At 41.1% G+C, this 18,506-nt stretch overlaps 2 protein-coding genes across 7 annotated transcripts in view; both read left to right on the top strand.

Annotated features, from left to right (window-relative positions):
* Window positions 1-17,361, top strand: part of PGAP4 (post-GPI attachment to proteins GalNAc transferase 4) — a 48,873-nt gene extending 31,512 nt beyond the window's left edge. For 3 of the 5 annotated variants that reach the window (XM_024996009.2, NM_001102342.2, XM_059889303.1), the window contains 1 exon segment: window positions 1,844-6,572. In XM_024996009.2, coding sequence (XP_024851777.1) covers window positions 1,920-3,131 — 1,212 coding nt within the window. In that variant the 5' untranslated portion in view covers window positions 1,844-1,919 and the 3' untranslated portion in view covers window positions 3,132-6,572. 5 annotated transcript variants of the gene reach the window in all.
* ALDOB (aldolase, fructose-bisphosphate B) overlaps window positions 1-18,506 on the top strand; it is an 89,130-nt gene that overhangs the window by 31,512 nt on the left and 39,112 nt on the right. The window lies entirely within an intron of this gene.

Here is an 18,506-nt window from a genome sequence, read left to right as displayed (position 1 = left end):
GAGGAGAACATAGGCAAAACACTCTCTGACATACATCACAGCAGGATCCTCTATGACCCACCTCCCAGAATATTGGAAATAAAAGCAAAAATAAACAAATGGGGCCTAATTAAACTTAAAAGCTTCTGCACATCAAAGGAAACTATTAGCAAGGTGAAAAGACAGCCTTCAGAATGGGAGAAAATAATAGCAAATGAAGCAACCGACAAACAACTAATCTCAAAAATATACAAGCAACTCCTACAGCTCAACTCCAGAAAAATAAATGACCCAATCAAAAAATGGGCTAAAGATCTAAATAGACATTTCTCCAAAGAAGACATACAGATGGCTAACAAACACATGAAATGATGCTCAACATCACTCATTATCAGAGAAATGCAAATCAAAACCACTATGAGATACCATTTCACACCAGTCAGAATGGCTGCGATCCAAAAGTCTACAAGCAATAAATGCTGGAGAGGGTGTGGAGAAAAGGGAACCCTCTTACACTGTTGGTGGGAATGCAAACTAGTACAGCCACTATGGAGAACAGTGTGGAGATTCCTTAAAAAACTGGAAATAGAACTGCCTTATGATCCAGCAATCCCACTGCTGGGCATACAAACTGAGGAAACCAGAAGGGAAAGAGACACGTGTACCCCAATGTTCATCGCAGCACTGTTTATAATAGCCAGGGCATGGAAGCAACCTAGATGTCCATCAGCAGATGAATGGATAAGAAAGCAGTGGTACATATACACAATGGAGTATTACTCAGCCATTAAAAAGAATACATTTGAATCAGTTCTAATGAGGTGGATGAAACTGGAGCCTATTATACAGAGTGAAGTAAGCCAGAAGGAAAAACACCAATACAGTATACTAACGCATATATATGGAATTTAGAAAGATGGTAACGATAACCCTGTATACGAGACAGCAAAAGAGACACTGATGTATAGAACAGTCTTATGGACTCTGTGGGAGAGGGAGAGGGTGGGAAGATTTGGGAGAATGGCATTGAAACATGTAAAATATCATGTATGAAACGAGATGCCAGTCCAGGTTCAATGCACGATACTGGATGCTTGGGGCTGGTGAACTGGGACGACCCAGAGGGATGGTATAGGGAGGGAGGAGGGAGGAGGGTTCAGGATGGGGAACACATGTATACCTGTGGTGGATTCATTTTGATATTTGGCAAAACTAATACAATTATGTAAAGTTTAAAAATAAAATAAAATTAATTAAAAATAAAATAAAATATAAAATGGAAGACCAATCAGGATTAAGTTAATATGAAATTCTGAGTTTAGTTACATAAAGTTAGGGGAAAAGGGATGGAAAATGTTGATAAAGACATTTCAGGGAATCCTAAATAGTCCCTTTCTTGTTTGGGACATACAAAAGAAGACAGAGCTTTTAGAAATTACTATGTACAGTCAGTCAACAAGTACTTGCAGTGTATTTACCTTGGAACTTACTCTAAATGACCCTTTGGGTCAAGCCTTGCTATTTTTGTGTTGGTTGGAAGAACCTGTGTCTGTGTAGCTGTTGAATTGAAATAACGATTTGACTAGCCTCTCTGGTGATTTTTCTGGCACACTATAAATCTTAACTAAGTGTCTGTAGGTGTGGAGATTTGGTTGAATGCACCAAGATTTCATTATTCATAGAAATGATCAAAGAACCCCAGAGATCACTAACAGATACAACCTAAGAAGAGAGTACTAGAGAAAACACTTGAGTCTCTAGCAGCAACACAGACTAGAATAAGAATTTCTGGTTTGATATGTGCTGAGTTCCATCCCTGGAGTTTTTTAAGCCCTGTACCATTCTTTACTTCTTCCCTCTTTAGGTTTGACTTGCACTGATTTTGGCCTACGGTCCAGGATGGTTTGTTCTCGGGACCAGACCTGACCAGAGTCGACCTCATGAGCACTTCAACCTCTCCAGCTGCCATGCTCCTCCGGAGGCTGAGGCGGCTCTCTTGGGGCAGCACCGCTGTCCAGCTCTTCATCTTAACAGTGGTGACCTTTGGTCTGCTGGCCCCGCTGGCCTGTCACCGGCTTCTGCACTCTTACTTCTACCTGCGCCACTGGCATCTGAACCAAATGAGCCAAGAGTTCCTGCAGCAGAGCTTGAAAGAAGGTGAAGCTGCCCTGCACTACTTTGAGGAGCTGCCCTCTGCCAACGGCTCGGTGCCCATCGTCTGGCAGGCCACGCCGCGGCCCTGGCTGGTCATCACCATCATCACCGTGGACAGGCAGCCTGGCTTCCACTACGTCCTGCAGGTGGTGTCCCAGTTCCACCGGCTCCTTCAACAGTGTGGCCCCCAATGTGAGGGGCACCAACTCTTCCTGTGCAACGTGGAGCGGAGCGTGAGCCATTTTGATGCCAAGCTGCTGTCCAAGTACGTCCCTGTGGCCAACCGCTATGAGGGCACCGAGGATGACTATGGCGATGACCCTTCCACCAACTCGTTTGAGAAGGAGAAGCAGGACTACGTCTATTGTCTGGAATCCTCCCTGCAGACCTACAACCCAGACTATGTCCTGATGGTGGAAGATGATGCCGTCCCAGAGGAGCAGATCTTTCCAGTCCTGGAGCACCTTCTGCGGGCTCGCTTCTCTGAGCCCCACCTCCAAGATGCCCTCTATCTGAAGCTCTATCACCCCGAGAGGCTCCAGCACTACATCAACCCGGAGCCCATGCGTATCCTGGAGTGGCTCGGTGTCGGCATGTTGCTGGGGCCCTTACTAACCTGGATATACATGCGGTTTGCCAGCCGCCCGGGGTTTAGCTGGCCCGTCATGCTCTTCTTCTCCCTGTACAGCATGGGTCTGGTGGAGCTGGTGGGCCGCCACTACTTCCTGGAGCTGCGGCGTCTGAGTCCTTCCCTGTACAGCGTGGTCCCCGCTTCACAGTGTTGCACCCCTGCCATGCTCTTCCCTGCCCCTGCGGCCCGCCGGACCCTCACCTACCTGTCCCAGGTTTACTGCCACAAGGGCTTCGGCAAGGACATGGCACTGTACTCACTGTTGAGGGCCAAGGGGGAACGGGCCTACGTGGTGGAGCCCAATCTCGTGAAACACATCGGACTCTTCTCCAGCCTTCGGTACAACTTTCACCCCAGTCTGCTCTAGCCTGCCAAGAAATGCCTTTCTGAAACTGGCCACTTCTTGGAGATTCAACTATTGAGCTCTTTATTTGAATCTGGTTGCTTGCAGATTATTCATTGTTTTAAGGTTGCCAGGGATATAGGCACTGGGATGGCTGGGATTAAATATAAGTCAAGAACGTTGGCTTTAGTAACTCTCAGGCAAAGGCAGGCTGTTCACTGTGGGCCCAGACCTCTCGCCCTCCACACAGCCACATTGCCTCATGCAGTCTGACCCACTGAATGATGGACATTTAAATACCACTTATATTCTCCTGTTTCTCATTCTGCTTCGTGACAGAGTTTGTGACTGCCAAAATTATTGTGCACAGTGGTTCCACTGGTTTAGGATTTTAAAGGTAGAATATGAATGATAAAAGGTGAGATTCTCTTATAGTGACTTCTTTCTCACTGGGAATAAGAATGGATATATATTTAGGATATATATCCCAAGACGCAGGACCATAGATTCTATTTATTTCCTTGCTATGACATAATAAAAGCTGCATAGTGCCTGCCATCTTGGAGGCTGGTGAGCTGGCTACTGTTACCTGGCATTTTCTTTTCCACACATCTGTAGTGCACTGATAATCAACTTTGACTGTGAAAACTTTAAGGCACAGCAAGATCTGAAAGCACTTTCTGGATCATCAAGTCAGATTGCTTATGTTTAGTTTTCAATTTAATATTGAAGATTTCTATCGTATTCTGATTCTTTGAAAGTTGGACTTTGCAGAATGATGTAGAATGGCTGAGCTCTTTACTAATGGCATATCCTTTCCCCCAACTTTGCTGGCTAATCATTCACCCTCATTCTTTTTCTTCTATAGCATGATGTTACAGAAGAAAAAGTAGGGACTGAAGTCAGAAGACCTGAATTTTTATATCAAATCTCTGTCGTGTCCTAGTGGTGTGAACTTGGGCAAGTTATAAGCACTCTGAGCCTCAGTTTTCTCACCTGTAAAATGGGGACAGTGATATCTTCCCTTTTAAGTTGCCTTGGAGATTAAATGACAGAATATGTGTAAAACACTAGCAAGTGCTTATCTCATAAAGGGCATTCGATGAATATTAGCTCTTTTCTCTCCTATATTAAGCATATAAAACTCGAGTGTATTTTGGATAAAGATGTTAGTGATACTATTTAAAGTATGAAATGGGGTATAGGGCTGACACCTATGGAGCAGCTGTTCCTGACCAAACACTACTAGAACAAAGGTTGACTTTTCCTTGTTACTGCAGAAGGATATACAGCTCAGTTTCATCTAGCCCCACCTCCAACCAAGCCCAAAATAAGACTTGTTCATTCAAACTGGAAATGACCTAAGACTCCGGTTGAGCCTATTCCAAGACTAGCATCTGAAAATTACTTTTCTCAAAAGTTACAAATAAATGTCATTTGACAGTACTTATCAAACCAGTGGCCAAAGAGTCCTTATGGCGGTGGATGATTATATTAGAGTTCAAGCAGCTCTCTGCTTTGTTTCAGTGCCACGTCTTCTGTTTGCTTTAAGTTTGCACAGTGAGCTCCTGTCTTGGAATCTGCTTGAGAACATCGAGGGAGTAACAGGGCTTCATCACCATACTTTACAGATGAACAAAGAGGCTCACAGATGTTAAAGAACTTCTTCAGGTTCACACAGCTGAACAGCAGCAGAGAGCACTGGAATGTAGTAGCTTTTCTGACTTCAAGCCCCTGTACTTTTCTCTCAACCACAATCATTTTATAAATATCTATGTAGTCAAATTCTCTTTTGTGAAATCTGTAACCTGGACAAAATAATGTCTTTGTAAGCTAAGATGGTAAAAACTCACTGTGGTGTTGGTCTTGGGGAACAAACAGGTGTCCGTGTGTGTTGTGTTGTTATAGTAAGCTGTTATGTATCCCCCGGGAATGTCCAAAGTGACCAGAGCTGCTAGGTGACTTACTGAGATGCTCAGATTCCATCCTTTCACCCCCACCCCAACCCCAGTAACAGGTTCAGCCCCATGTCTGAGAACAGAACCACCCCCAACCTAGAACTAATTTGAGTTTGTTGCATTAAGATTAGATCTCCTGGTGGAAAGTTTGTGTCCAATGACAGAACATTTAAGCTAGCTAATCCCTAGATCAGAATCTTTGCTGGTTTTCATTTCTGCTCTTTCTAATTCCATTGTCTACTGCACACAGACATCCCTTCCTGTGACTCCTTCCTTCTCAATGGCTGAGGTCATCTTTGTCGTGTCTTATTTTTCTACCTACACACTAAGACATCTTCCCACATTGATCTTAACTAGAATCTGCCATCCTTGGACATTTTCTGCAGAAGCAACAATCCTACCCACCTTTATCCCTACCCACTTTCTAGATCACCCTTCCTTTTGTCTCTCATTCCTAGAGTCCAAATTGTGTATGTTATCTTGGATTAGGACTGCTGGCAGCTTTACACCAATGCTGAGGTCTCTCGTTGAATCCTAAGCAGGGAGCTAGGGAGAAACTCAAGTCCCCTTCCAGCATCAAGGGACATAATCTACCAGAAGAGTGAAGGTCTCTAATAGTCCTGTATACTTTTCAGAATTTAAATTATTGTCAGGTCTAAGAAGCTCCCTATTGTGACTGAGTGTATTTGCATAGACTTATCAGTTCAAATAAATGAACCATTTCACTGAGGCATCCTAAGAAGCCTTGGTTTTCTCTCATTTCTATAGCTGGATTTTTCTGATATGGTGAATAGGATCAAAACCACCCACACGCTCACACTATTGTGGAGTCCCAAGGTAGCCATTCAAAAGTATGGGCTGTTTGCTTAAAAATTCATAACTGATTTTCTTATATTTCTTAAATGGAAACATTTGAATTGTGTGTGTGTGTTTTTCTACTGTCATAATTTTTAAAAAGTGTTGAGAATACTACAGTGCAACTAGAGAATACAAGTAGGATGAATATAATGATAGGATTAATTTAATTTACCTTGGATACAGTCCTCATTTGAGGGAATTTATTTAATTGGTAACTTAATTTGTGTAAAGAGACATTCTAATTGGATTTGATTACTGTGGGATTTTTATATATACTATGATGCATTTTGAATTACAGTGACATGATACAAAACTGGGTAATTTTAAAGTCACACGAACCATTTGGATATTTTTATACCAAGCACATGAATTTGCTGAGAAATGTTCATTAGCTGACAATTTTTTTTTTAGGTTGGATTACCTTTGGGACTATGTCAAAGATGATTGGAGATGTAATTTTAAAGTACTTAATATAACTGTAATGGAGATGCGCTATGGCTTCCAGTAGTCAGATTACAGCATTGTTGTGAGTCATCAGCAATGAATGTGGAGTTCTGCTTTAAAATTTAACAGATTTTCTTTTTTTTCCTAAAAAACCTTTTGATTCTGTATTAGGTTATAGCCGATTAAAAATGTTGTGATAGTTTCAGATGAATAAGGAAGGTATTCAGGCATACATATGCATGTATCCATTCTCTCCCAAACTCCCCTCCCATCCAGGCTAGCCCATAACATTGAGCAGAATTCCCTGTGCTATACAGTAGGTCCTTGTTGGTTATCCATTCCAAATATAGCAGTGTGTACATGATCATCCCAAAATAATTAGGGATGATAATTATTCCTAGTTATTCCTAATTATTTATTAGGAATAATTATTCCTTCCCTGCATGGCAACCATAAAAAAAAATTAACAAATTTTCATGATCTTTTCCCTAATGACCTATGCAGAAATATAGATGAGTGATTTTTTTTTAAGTATTATGTTAACAAATTGGGGGTAAAACCAGATGAAAATCCAAAGGCAAATGATTAATTTATCAAAAAGAAGGACAGATGGCATACTTATGTAGGAACTGGGTAGCTCAGAGAGATGGGTGAAGTAGACAAGGATGTAGAGTGAAGCAGAGGGTCTCACATTTGTCACCGGTTGTGTGTCCCAGACTCCTTTACGTAATAAATCCTCTATGTCCGCCCCACTGTCGTGAAATGCTTATAGGGCTAGCCTATGGAGAATACAAAGGAACAAAATAATGGATAGTGTTCTGGATAAATAATTCATCCCTTTGCTAGGACCTGGCTTCCTATCACACTAAGAATAAAATACAAACCCCTACATTACTTTCCAGGCCAGATGTGACCTGTCCCTGCAAAACTTCATGTCTTGCCATTTCCATGCTCTTTCTCCAAGCTATAGTCACACCTGCTCTCTTTCACTTCTTTGGACTTGTTACATTGGTTCTTACCACAGAGGGACTTTGCACTGCCATTTTCTGTATCTGGAATGCTTGTCTCTTAGCTGAATCTTTCCTGTATACAGATCTCAATTAAAATTTAACCCCTCCTCCCCCAACAGACTTTTCATCCCATCTAAAGCATTCTTATCCCTTCCCAACCCCCAGGTCATCTATCACTTTATGCAGTTTGATTCCCTTTGAAGCTCTTATTACCTGATATTTATTATTTTGTCTTTTTTTCCCCTTCCATCCTCCCCACCCCCCTACAGAATGTAAGTGCCACAATATCAGGAGTCTTCTAGGTTTCATTCATTGCTCTATCCCTTGAACCTGGAACAATACCTAACACATAGTAGGAAATGAATGAGAGAGAGAGAAATGGGGGTAGTGGGGGAAGGAAGGAAGGGAGGAAAAGAGTAAAGGGATCCACAGTGGAAATGCATACAGAAAAGAAGAATACTGAAAGGAAGAGAAATGGGACTAAGGAAGAAAATTAGGGAGGAGCAAAGAGGATCCAGGTAGTGAGGACTGGTTGCGAAGTACAATTTTGACTCCTGAAAAAATTTTCTACTTGCATTCCAGGCAAAGAGAATGGCAAATGCAAAAAGGAACTTTCTACACCACCACATAGCTACTTTTTCCTTTGTTGTTATTAGAGTTTTAGTTTCAGTGTGTGTGCTGGGGGTCATGTGTGTTTGGAGGGGGATCCTCCCTACGTGTTATTCTTAGGGGAGGGATGGGTTTTCTCTTTCAGGTTTCAACTGCTGCATCTTCCTGGTATTACCAGTGGGAATCATCTAGACGTGCATACCACCCATGGTGGCTCTACAACCTATTCTAGGACTTATAGGCAAGAGGCTGGAAAGAGAATGAAGGAAAGATCACCACCAGTGCCAGTGAACTCTTCTCAAGTTCTTTCAGTAAGTGGTGAGATGGTTTAAGTCAACCATGTAGCTCTGCATGATAGGGGTGGGCTTTGGCAAAGCATTATATGACTTAACACAAGCCAAGTATAGAGAGGTAAACTTTCCCTAGAGGCTTGATAGGAGGAGCAGGAAACTTTAAGGATCATTTTTTCCGGTACACAGCTTGGGTGTTTTTTATGTTTTGTTAGTGTAGCTTTGTTTAAATCTGAACAAGTTGAGTCCTCTGCAAAATTCGTGCACTGGCAACATGTTAGACAAAGAATTTTGTCTAACCCCTATTTGCTTTTATCTAGAAAAAAATGTAAACCCTGGCACTGTTGTGACTGGGAGACCTGAAACAGAAGTCAACAAGTTGCGTGTAGATTGCTTTCCAGCAACATGTTTGGACAGTTACTCTTGTCTTTTACCAAACCCCTGTCCAGCCGCAATACATACACAACCAGAAGCCATAACCAGCAAAAGCAGCTTGGCTTCTGTCTAGCTCCCCCTCCAGAGAGGTTTGCGATAAAGGAGCGGTAGGATTACATCTTCTTCCTGTAACGTACACATGGAATGCTCTCCCTCTTTTGAACAAGAAAAGGAAAGAGCAACCATATTTTAAAAGATACTAAACAATGGTATGTATCTTCACATTCAAAATTGTAGTTCATGTATTATTATATAAGGAGCTATGCCAAACAAATTAATCATAAGTAAATCTAAATTTAGCTGTTTATCCCCAACTTAATAAATGCCTAAATCATATTAGCAGTATTCAGTTGACTCAAGCTTTTTTTCTTTTTCAGTCTAGCTGAACTATTAGCATAAATGCCCCAATCTGCAGAAACACAGTGGTGAATCTGAAAGAGAAAAGGCTTTGAAGAGGTTAGAATCATGTGGTTTTTTTTTTTTTCAGATGCCTGTTCAGTTCAATTCAGTCACTCAGTTGTATACAACTCTTTGCAACCCCATGGACTGCAGCACGCCAGGCTCCCCTGTCCATCACCAACTCCCAGAGCCTTCTCAAACTCATGTCCATCACATCGGTGATACCATCCAACCGTCTCATCCTCTGTCATCCCCTTCTCTTGCCTTCAATCATTCCCAGCATCAGTGTCTTTTCCATTGAGTTGGTTCTTCGCATCAAATGGCCAAAGTATTGGAGTTTCAGCTTCAGCATCAGTCCTTCCAATGAATATTCAGGACTGACTTCCTTTATGATGGACTGGTTGGATCTCCTTGAAGTCCAGGGGACTCTCAAGAGTCTTCTCCAACACCACAGTTCAAAAACATCAATTCTTCAGTGTTCAGCTTTCTTTACAGTCCGGCTCTCACATCCATACCTGACTACTGGAAAAACCATAGCTTTGACTACACAGACCTTTGTTGGTAAAGTAATGTCTCTGCTTTTTAATATGCTGTCTAGGTTGGTCATAACTTTTTTCCCAAAGAATAAGGTCTTTTAATTTTATGGCTGCAGTCACCATCATCAGGATTTTGGAGCCCAAAAAAATAGTCTCTCACCATTTCCGTTGTTTCCCCATCTATTTGCCGTGAAGTGATGGAACTGGATGCCATTAGTTTTGTGAATGTCGAGTTTTAAGCCAACTTTTTCACTCTTCTTTTTCACTTTCATCCAGAGGCTCTTTAGTTCTTCTTCACTTTCTTCCGTAAGGGTGGTGTCATCTGCATGTCTGAGGTTATTGATATTTCTCCAGGCAATCTTGATTCCAGATACCAGTTAACACCAGCCAATGGAAGACAAGAACTGTTTCAGCCAAATGAACCCCTTATTGTCACACTTAAACATTAGTCCTCACACTAAGGTAGACACATTAAATTCTGAATGGTGTCTGAGAAGCCCTTTAACACAAGAAATTTTGTTTTTTAAAAGACACCAAGTCTCATATATTAATTTGCACTTATTGAGTGCCTACAGGGTGACAGGGACTATGCCTAGTGCTAGAGACCCAACGATGAGTGAGTAAGACAGCTTTCTTCTTTTCAGGACCTTGGCATCCAAGGGAGCAGCTAGTATAGTAAGGTGAGTCTGGGATGGTGGGGTTATAGGATACTGTCTATAAATCACCCCAAAACGCCAGAGGTCTAAGTTACTCCAACTTCCTCAGCTCTTCTGCAACCACTTTTGCTGAGCACAACGTGATCCACCGAAGAAGTCTCCAACTAACAAAGGAAATGTTTTACATAAACATTTATTTACAGAAAAAAATGAGAGGTGTGGGTGAAGGGAATTGGCTTGTCCCAGCTAAGAAGAATTTAAGGAGGGTGAGTTGACTCTTGGAGAAGGTGCTGTGGGGATAAGACATGTATCTTTTGATGTAAGAGGAAGATTCAGAAAATTATCCTTGAAGGGTTATTTCTTTTTCTTTCATTTCTAGGAAAACAAGTCTCTTGATATCCTATTTTCTAATCCAAATTCATGTGAGGTCTTTTTTCTGAAACTGAATAAAATTGACTTCCAAAGAAAGAACTGTGCTTGCCCAGAGGTGACACACCTTCTTGGCAGCAACTTGCCCTTACCTCAAAAAAGAATCAAGGAAACATCTCATTCCAGGGACTTCCCCAGCACTCTGTGCTTTCACTGCAGTGGGCATGAGTTCCAACACTGGTCAGGAACTAAGATTCCCATGTCATGCAGCCAAAAAAAGAGAAAGAAAACTTCACAACCTCACCCCAAATGTTTTACTATCTCACCTTGGTGACCAAAGCTTGTTGATCCTCACATAAAGAGGACTCTGAGGGTCACAACTGTCATTAGTCTCTCAAGGTGAAAACCAACATTGCCTTGCCAAGGCTTGTAGCCTTTGGGTCTCTTTTGCAAAGTCTGTTCTTTCCAATGCTTATATTCTCCACAGCTAACTGCACGTTAGATCCAGTCTCCTAGAGCTTTCTGCCCTCATAGGTGGGTGACTTCCTCACCCACCAGAAGAGAGTAAGCGCCCTTCTTTCAACTATGAAGAATATTTGACTGAGGGCCAAACATTTCTTCTGCTTGTCCTCATTAAAATTAATTTCTGTCAATTCACATTGAAACAATATTGACCAAAGTTGTCGATCCAGCTGTAAGGCTAGCTGATCAAAGTGCTCTTCCACAAACAATGGGATATTTGTTAACTCACAGTCATGGTTCATAACTCTTCAGCAACTCTAATCCTTACCTCCAAGGATTCCCCCGTATAAATAAACAAAGCAGGATAACAAAACAATAAGAGAAAGACCTGAGTTTTCAGCAAATGTAATTCCTAGTTAGAAAGCATTCACTAGTAATTTCTAGTCACTTGACAATAAGTTTGGTTTGCAAATGAAAATTCTGATTTTATTTGCCAAAGATCAGACACCTCAAATGAACTGGAAAAATGCTATTATCACTCTACTTCTCTGAAAAAGATGTTTGGGATGCTTTCTGGGAGACCCAGCTTCGATCCTTGGGTCAGGAAGATCCCCTGGAGAAGGAAATGGCAACCCACTCCAGTATTCTTGCCTGGAAAATCCCATAGGTGGAAGAATCTGGCAGGCTACAGTCGATGGGGGTCACAAAGCCAACAAGGCTGAGCCACTTCACTTTCACTTTCTTTAACTTAGGTCTGGAAATTGTGTTGTGAATTTTGCAGGTTGGTTTCAGCTTGGGATGGTTGTAGCATTAGGATGCCTTCAGCAGCAAATAACAGAATCCAGTTTCCCAGGGCCTTCCTTAAGCAGTGCTGCTGCTGCTAAGTCACTTCAGTCGTGTCCGACTCTGTGCGACCCCATAGACAGCAGCCCACCAGGCTTCCCCGTCCCTGGGATTCTCCAGGCAAGAATACTGGAGTGGGTTGCCATTTCCTTCTCCAATGCATGAAAGTGAAAAGTGAAAGTGAAGTCGCGCAGTCGTGTCCGACTCTTAGCGACCCCATGGACTGCAGCCTACCAGGCTCCTCCGTCCATGGGATTTTCCAGGCAAAATGTTAACATCCTAGTGATGTTAAATTTTCTCACCTAAGAAGTCAGTCAGCAGTGCAATGATGTCATTAAGGACCCAGACTCTCCTCTGTCTTGTTCTGCCACCTTTTGCCACTTTATGGCTATTGCAGCTTCTAAGATCAAGTCCACATTCAAAGCAGAAAGGAAAGGCTGAGGTAAAATGCTTTCTTCATGTGAATTTCTGTGGGTGTTTTTTTTTTTTTTTCCTGGGAAGAACAATTACAGGAAGTCTCCCAACTGACCTCTCCTTTTGTTTCATCTGCCAGTATGGGCCATAGGCACATTCCTAGACCAATCAGAGGCAAAGGGAAATAAATTGGAAAAGCCCAACCACAATTTATTCCCTTGTGGCTTGTGTGAGGCCCTGTCTTTCCTGACCTGAAGGGCTCTACTCACCATCCAAATAAGAAGAGATCTTTGACAGCAAGGAAGTAGATCTATATGGATAGCTCATAGGCAAAATGTGAACAGTGACCCTGGGGGGAAGTAATCAAAGTGTTTAGTATTCTTCCTGATCGTGCCACTTTATATGGTATTTAGAAATCAAAGCAACATGTAGATTTATTTAGATTAGATTTATTTAACTGTATAATCATATGGTTAGGTCATAGGAACCTTTCAAAAATATAGTGCTACAGGATTAATTATAGGATTAATTAGTTAAAGGCATTACAGGCTTGGAGAAGCTTCTCCAATTCCTAGAGGCCCATAAGATTGCATTTTCTTCCTGAGCAACTGTGCATGAAACATCATGGAAACAATAAGATTGTTGTTGCTACTTTCAAAGAAGTATAGATAGTTAAACTCAAATTGGATATGGGGATTAGCCATTGACTACTGAAAACTATGCTTTCAATCTGTTGTTGAACTGTCCTGAAATTATTGATTTAGGGCACTGAAGAGCTTTGAATTTTTTTCAAGATTCACAATTTTGTAAAGTGGTCTCATGAATTTTAATGCACAATACAGACCATGCTATAAATTTCTGAAGCCTTCTTTGGCGTGCAAACCTTAATACATCTGCATTCGAAATGTTTTCCTGTTTGTACTCAGTTTCAAGAGAAAACAATGAAATTGAAATCACATTATGTTTACCAAGAGAGTTCATTATCCTTGAAAGTTTGGAGGTAAGTCCAACATGAATCCTAGGAGGATCCCAAAGTTTCTAGTGATGTGAACAATGTTTGGGAGTTTACTCTTCAAGGAAGAAGGACAAAGAGAAGAATGCAGTCAGCTCTGCCAGCTAGAACTGGAATTGCAAACCCTCTCCAACACAAGATATCCCACAACTCAGTCAATTAATACCTAGAGACACCAGGTCTCACCTAGTGACACTAATGTAGTCATTTAATATCAAATAATGCATATTTTCCTTTGTTGACACACTCTTCTCTACCCCTCAAAAATCTCATTCAAATATTTCTGGGAATCTCCAAGGAGAAAGCTTACAACTATGTGTTCTCAAAGCAGTTTGCTAACTGTCATCACAGATCATCTGTCTGGTCTTTCCTCTCCTATTCTGGCTCCACAAAGTAACTCTAAAGGGCATCTCTCTTGTCCCTGCTCATGATAACCATTTTGGGAACATCAGTACCTGTGCTAAGGTTACTATTTCTTAGTGTTCAGCAAACTCTCAGTTTTCCAGGCGAGGCTAAACTGGCATAGCAAGGACAAAAGCCAATGTCTCAGTCAGTGGCTTGCTATGACAAGGGTTTTATTTCTCAATACCGCAAAATCTAATAAAGATCTGGGCACCCTTTAGGGGAACTATTTCGCTTATAGAAACCTAGCAATTTAGACTGAGGACTTCACAGTCCTGTAGCTGCTCCATTAGGAGCAGGAAACCTCTCTGATCAACCAAGCAGGCTTACAGGGACACTCACCAGATAAAGGACTGAATGGTACTCACCAGGTGTTCTCTGCTGTAGACTGCATATGGCCTGAGCCACTCAGCTGCAAGAGGCCCAAAAAGTGCAGAGAAGTCTTCTATATCAATATATAAAAGGGAAGAGAACAGATTTTGGTGAATGTTGGGAATATCTGCTTTACAGGTCAGTGCTGGATTCTTGGAAAACATGGAAACAATGACCCTTCTCCAGTTCTATGCTGTTTTGTCACCTGATCCTCAAATCCGTAGTTCTTATGCCCAGAGTCTCCAAAATTAGCTTATGAGTATCAGCTCCACTGTTTACCTCTAATTTCTCTTTCTACAGGAGCTTCAACAAGTCCACGATTGTGGGGGCAATGCTGTGAGATCTCTCATTCTAACTTTTTTTTCTTTTATGACAAATTCACATACATTCTCCCACCTTTTTCCCTAATCCTCCCTCAGACAGTGTTCAACTTGTTTGCTGCTGTATCATAATGTCCCAGCTTGGTGCCTAGAACTCAGAAATGTGTTGATGAGTGGATGGATGGATGGGTAGGTAGGTGGATAGCTGAATGATGATTTCTTCTCTACCCACAGATGAAGCTCAAAGGAGCCTGTTTCCATTTTCTTTTCTTTCCCCTCTACTTTTAAATTATTTTTTATTTTATTTTGTATTGGCGTATAGTTGATTAACAATGTTGTGTTAGTTTCAGGTATACAGCAAAATGATTAGGTTATATATATATACATGTCTCTTTCCACTTTATTTATCCTGTCACCTTGACCCTCGTTGTAGTCCTTTTGTCTCAGGTACTATTGTGCTTTTCTTGGGCCCCACTTGGGTGGGGACTTTCTTAAGGATTAATTATAGAAATGTCAGTTACAGTTTAGGGGCTGAAATCCTACCACTCAAACCTCTTCAGGGATTCCTAATTGAGGAATATGCCCATGAGAACAATAACCAAATGGATAAAGTAACATTTTTTGGCCATGCTGCATGGCATGTGGGAACTTAGTTCCCTGACCAGGGATTGAGCCTGCACTCCCCTGCAGTGGAAGTGAAGAGTCTTAACCACCAGACCACCAGAAAAGTCCCAAAATAACCTTTATGACCTAATAGGCACCCAATTGTCTCCCAGTACAGAGATCTTTGTCAAGCCAAATCAGTTTATGCTGTTTAGGCCTAGAATCCTAAAGAAGCTTCCATCATTTCCATCACTCAGAGTTGGTGGAAAGGTCTGGAACAGACCAGGGGCAATTGATGCAGATCCCATGTGTAGAAGAGAGAATGGGCAGACCCTGCCCAATGTACTGAAATAAGGGACTGTAATTGCAGACGAGGGAACACCAGCTTAGAGACTCCATCCTCTTATTAATGTGGTTTGGTAATTGCCCTGTACTTTGAGTATTTGCGGAATTCCTCCTCCCTCAGAAAGAAGCTAGTCAGAAGGATATACAGACAGTATGGGAGCAGCAAAAGTGCCCTCTTTCCTACAGGCCAAAGTGGAAACAGGAGGAGAGTTGGCTGAAAGTTGTCTATCTCCTCTTCCTCTCTTACATGACTAGCTCTTCTCTCCTGTTCACCGTGATTGTTATCTTCACTTCTGCCTCTGCCCAGGCCCTTCAATCCTTTACCCCTAGTCACACCCGTTACACTCCGTTACAAACTATATTCAGAACTGTAGTCTAGATCAGTGTTCTCACCCTACCTGCTTGCTAGAGAGACAAGGTCAAACTCTAGACTTATTACTGTGCTTTTGTATGAAGTCACTTTTTTAAAAATACAAAACTTGCTAGATGTTAACACTGGCATATGGATAAACTTTCTTTTGCTTATACATGGGTTTCTGATCAAGTGGCCCATGGCTGAGAATTCTTGGCAGCCTTACCACAAAGGATAGCCTATAACTAGTTTCCTCTGCTGAACTAGGCTTCCCATCTTCTTAACATATTTGCTATAAAGGAACAAAGGTTCATCCATAATAATGAAAAAAAAAAAAACCTTTGGGAGGTGAGGGGAAGGACTGCAAAGAGTTGACCATGATATAAATTTGGGGCACATGTAGGAGTAGAGACTGGATGGAGCAAAACCAATCTTGCCCTGCCTAGCCGATTCTTCTCAGTCTTTCCCACTGTCTCCCAATTCTATGCCATCATTTCTCCACTTACTTTCACTTCTGCCAGCTTGAATAAGTGTAAATCATCTCTGTGGATGCCATAAATATCAGCCCATTTGGATAGCTCTCTGTTAACATGGATCTTCTTTGTTTCTAACTAATAGTCCTGTTTATCTAACAGTTTTATCAACAAAATTTTAGAATAGACAGTATAAACTGCCTCAAAGCATTCTTATCATGGCAGAAACTTTATAAGGAGTGTAAAGCTTACAAGGAAAAAAAAAACTGAAACAGTTGAAAGATTTATAAGCAGTGACACAGATACTCCACCACAGAAGATGGCAAACACAACAAAGATGCTCAACATTATTAGTCATTGGATAAATACAAATTAAAACTACAATGAGATACTGTCATACACCCAATAGAATAGTTAAAAACATTTTTAATGACTACACCAACTGTTGGTGAGGACACAGAGCAACTAGACTCTCATACACTCATGTTGGGAATATAAAATGCTACAGTCATTTTGAAGAACAAGTGGGAAGTTTCTTGAAAAGTTACATATACATACTATTTGATCAGATCTAGCCATTCCACTCCTAGGTATTCCAAGAAAAGTGAAAACATACATTTACTTTAAGACCTATACATGAATATTTATAGAGCTTTATTTTGCAGTGGTTAAAAATGGAAGCCACTCAGATGTCCATCAGCAGCACATGGAATACTACTCAGCAATGAAAAGGATGGATATGGATGAATTTCAAAATAATTATGCTGAATGAAAGAAGCTAGGCTCCCCCAAAAATTGGTACATATTGAATGATGCCATTTATGTAAAACTTTAGAAAATGCAAACTAATCTCTATAGTGACAGGAAGCAAGTAAGTTTTGCCTGGAGATGGGGTGGGGCTTATAAAATTTAAAAAATAAACTTTCAGGGGTAATGTAAATATACGTTCAATATCTTGATTGCAGTGATGTTTTCATATGTGTGAAAACATAAGGGTGTAATAACATGTCAAGACATCAACTGTTATACTTTACAAATGTGAAGTTTATTATAAGCCAATTATATCTCAATAAAGTCGTTATTTTTAAAAGATTTGCTTAGTGCTTTGCACCAGCCAAAGATGAAAGAATTGGCTTGGCGTCTTTCCATTTGTTTCAGACTGCTCTCTAACGGTTCCTTTTACTGTAGGTCAGCAGAGAGGATGGGTGGATGTTCTGGGTTGCCTATCATCCCACTGCACTTTTATCTGTCTATATACAGTTTCAATGGACATGGATTTGAGCAAACTCCAGGAGAGAATGAAGGACAGGGGAGCATGGTGTGATGAAGTCCAGGGGGTTCCAAAGGGTCAGACACAACTTAGCAACTGAACAACAACTATATATAGTCTCTCTAAAGACTTATTTCAAAAAATGACCGGTTTAAAGGAAAAAAAAATTTTTTAAGTCTTTAGAATCTTCTGGATCATCTGATCTTTAATGCTAAAATATTTTATGAATCTAAAGTTCTATTAATGAGTTACATGAATATACTCTCTCTTTGATTTGAAGATGTCCTCAATTATAAAACTTCCCTGGTGACTCAGAGGTTAAAGTGTCTGCCTACAATGTGGGAGACCTGGGTTCAATCCCTGGGTCGGGAAGATCCTCTGGAGAAGGAAATGGCAACCCACTCCAGTACCTGTGCCTGGAAAATCCCATGGACAGAGGAGTGTGGTAGACTACAGTCTATGGGGTCGCAAAGAGTCGGACACGACTGAATGACTTCACTTTCACTTTCAATTATAAAACACTAAATATCTAGCTTTTAATGACTTTTTTAGGGGGAAAAAGTAAAATAAATATATTAAAAGTACACTTATTATAAGATTCACTCCAATTTCAAAAATATTAAAAGTATGACTTAGAGTACTCATTGTAGCACGTAGTCCCCAGATTGTAGGAAGGGATATTTTTGATAACTAAAAGTGTTTGCGTGAGTCAGGGTACAAAGTGAAACAAAAGAGACCCCAAAATGCAACAGCTTAAACTGGGTAGAAGTGTGTTTCAGTCTAAACATCCAGCAGGTAGGCCGTCCAGGTCTGACTATTCGATCTGTGCAGTTCCACAGAGCCCCATGTTCAGAAGGGCCCAGAGCTTGGTTTAATGGGCTGCTGTTACCATCTTGAAAGTCTTACTAATTTTATCTTTGAACCTGTGTTTTAAAAGTAAAGTCCAGTGCAACAATGGAACATGCAA

The sequence above is a fragment of the Bos taurus genome, chromosome 8, assembly GCF_002263795.3.
Source record: "Bos taurus isolate L1 Dominette 01449 registration number 42190680 breed Hereford chromosome 8, ARS-UCD2.0, whole genome shotgun sequence".
NCBI classification, from domain to species: Eukaryota; Metazoa; Chordata; class Mammalia; order Artiodactyla; family Bovidae; genus Bos; species Bos taurus.
The sequence above is the reverse complement of the archived record's forward strand: the minus strand, read 5'-3'. Positions and strand labels throughout refer to the sequence as shown.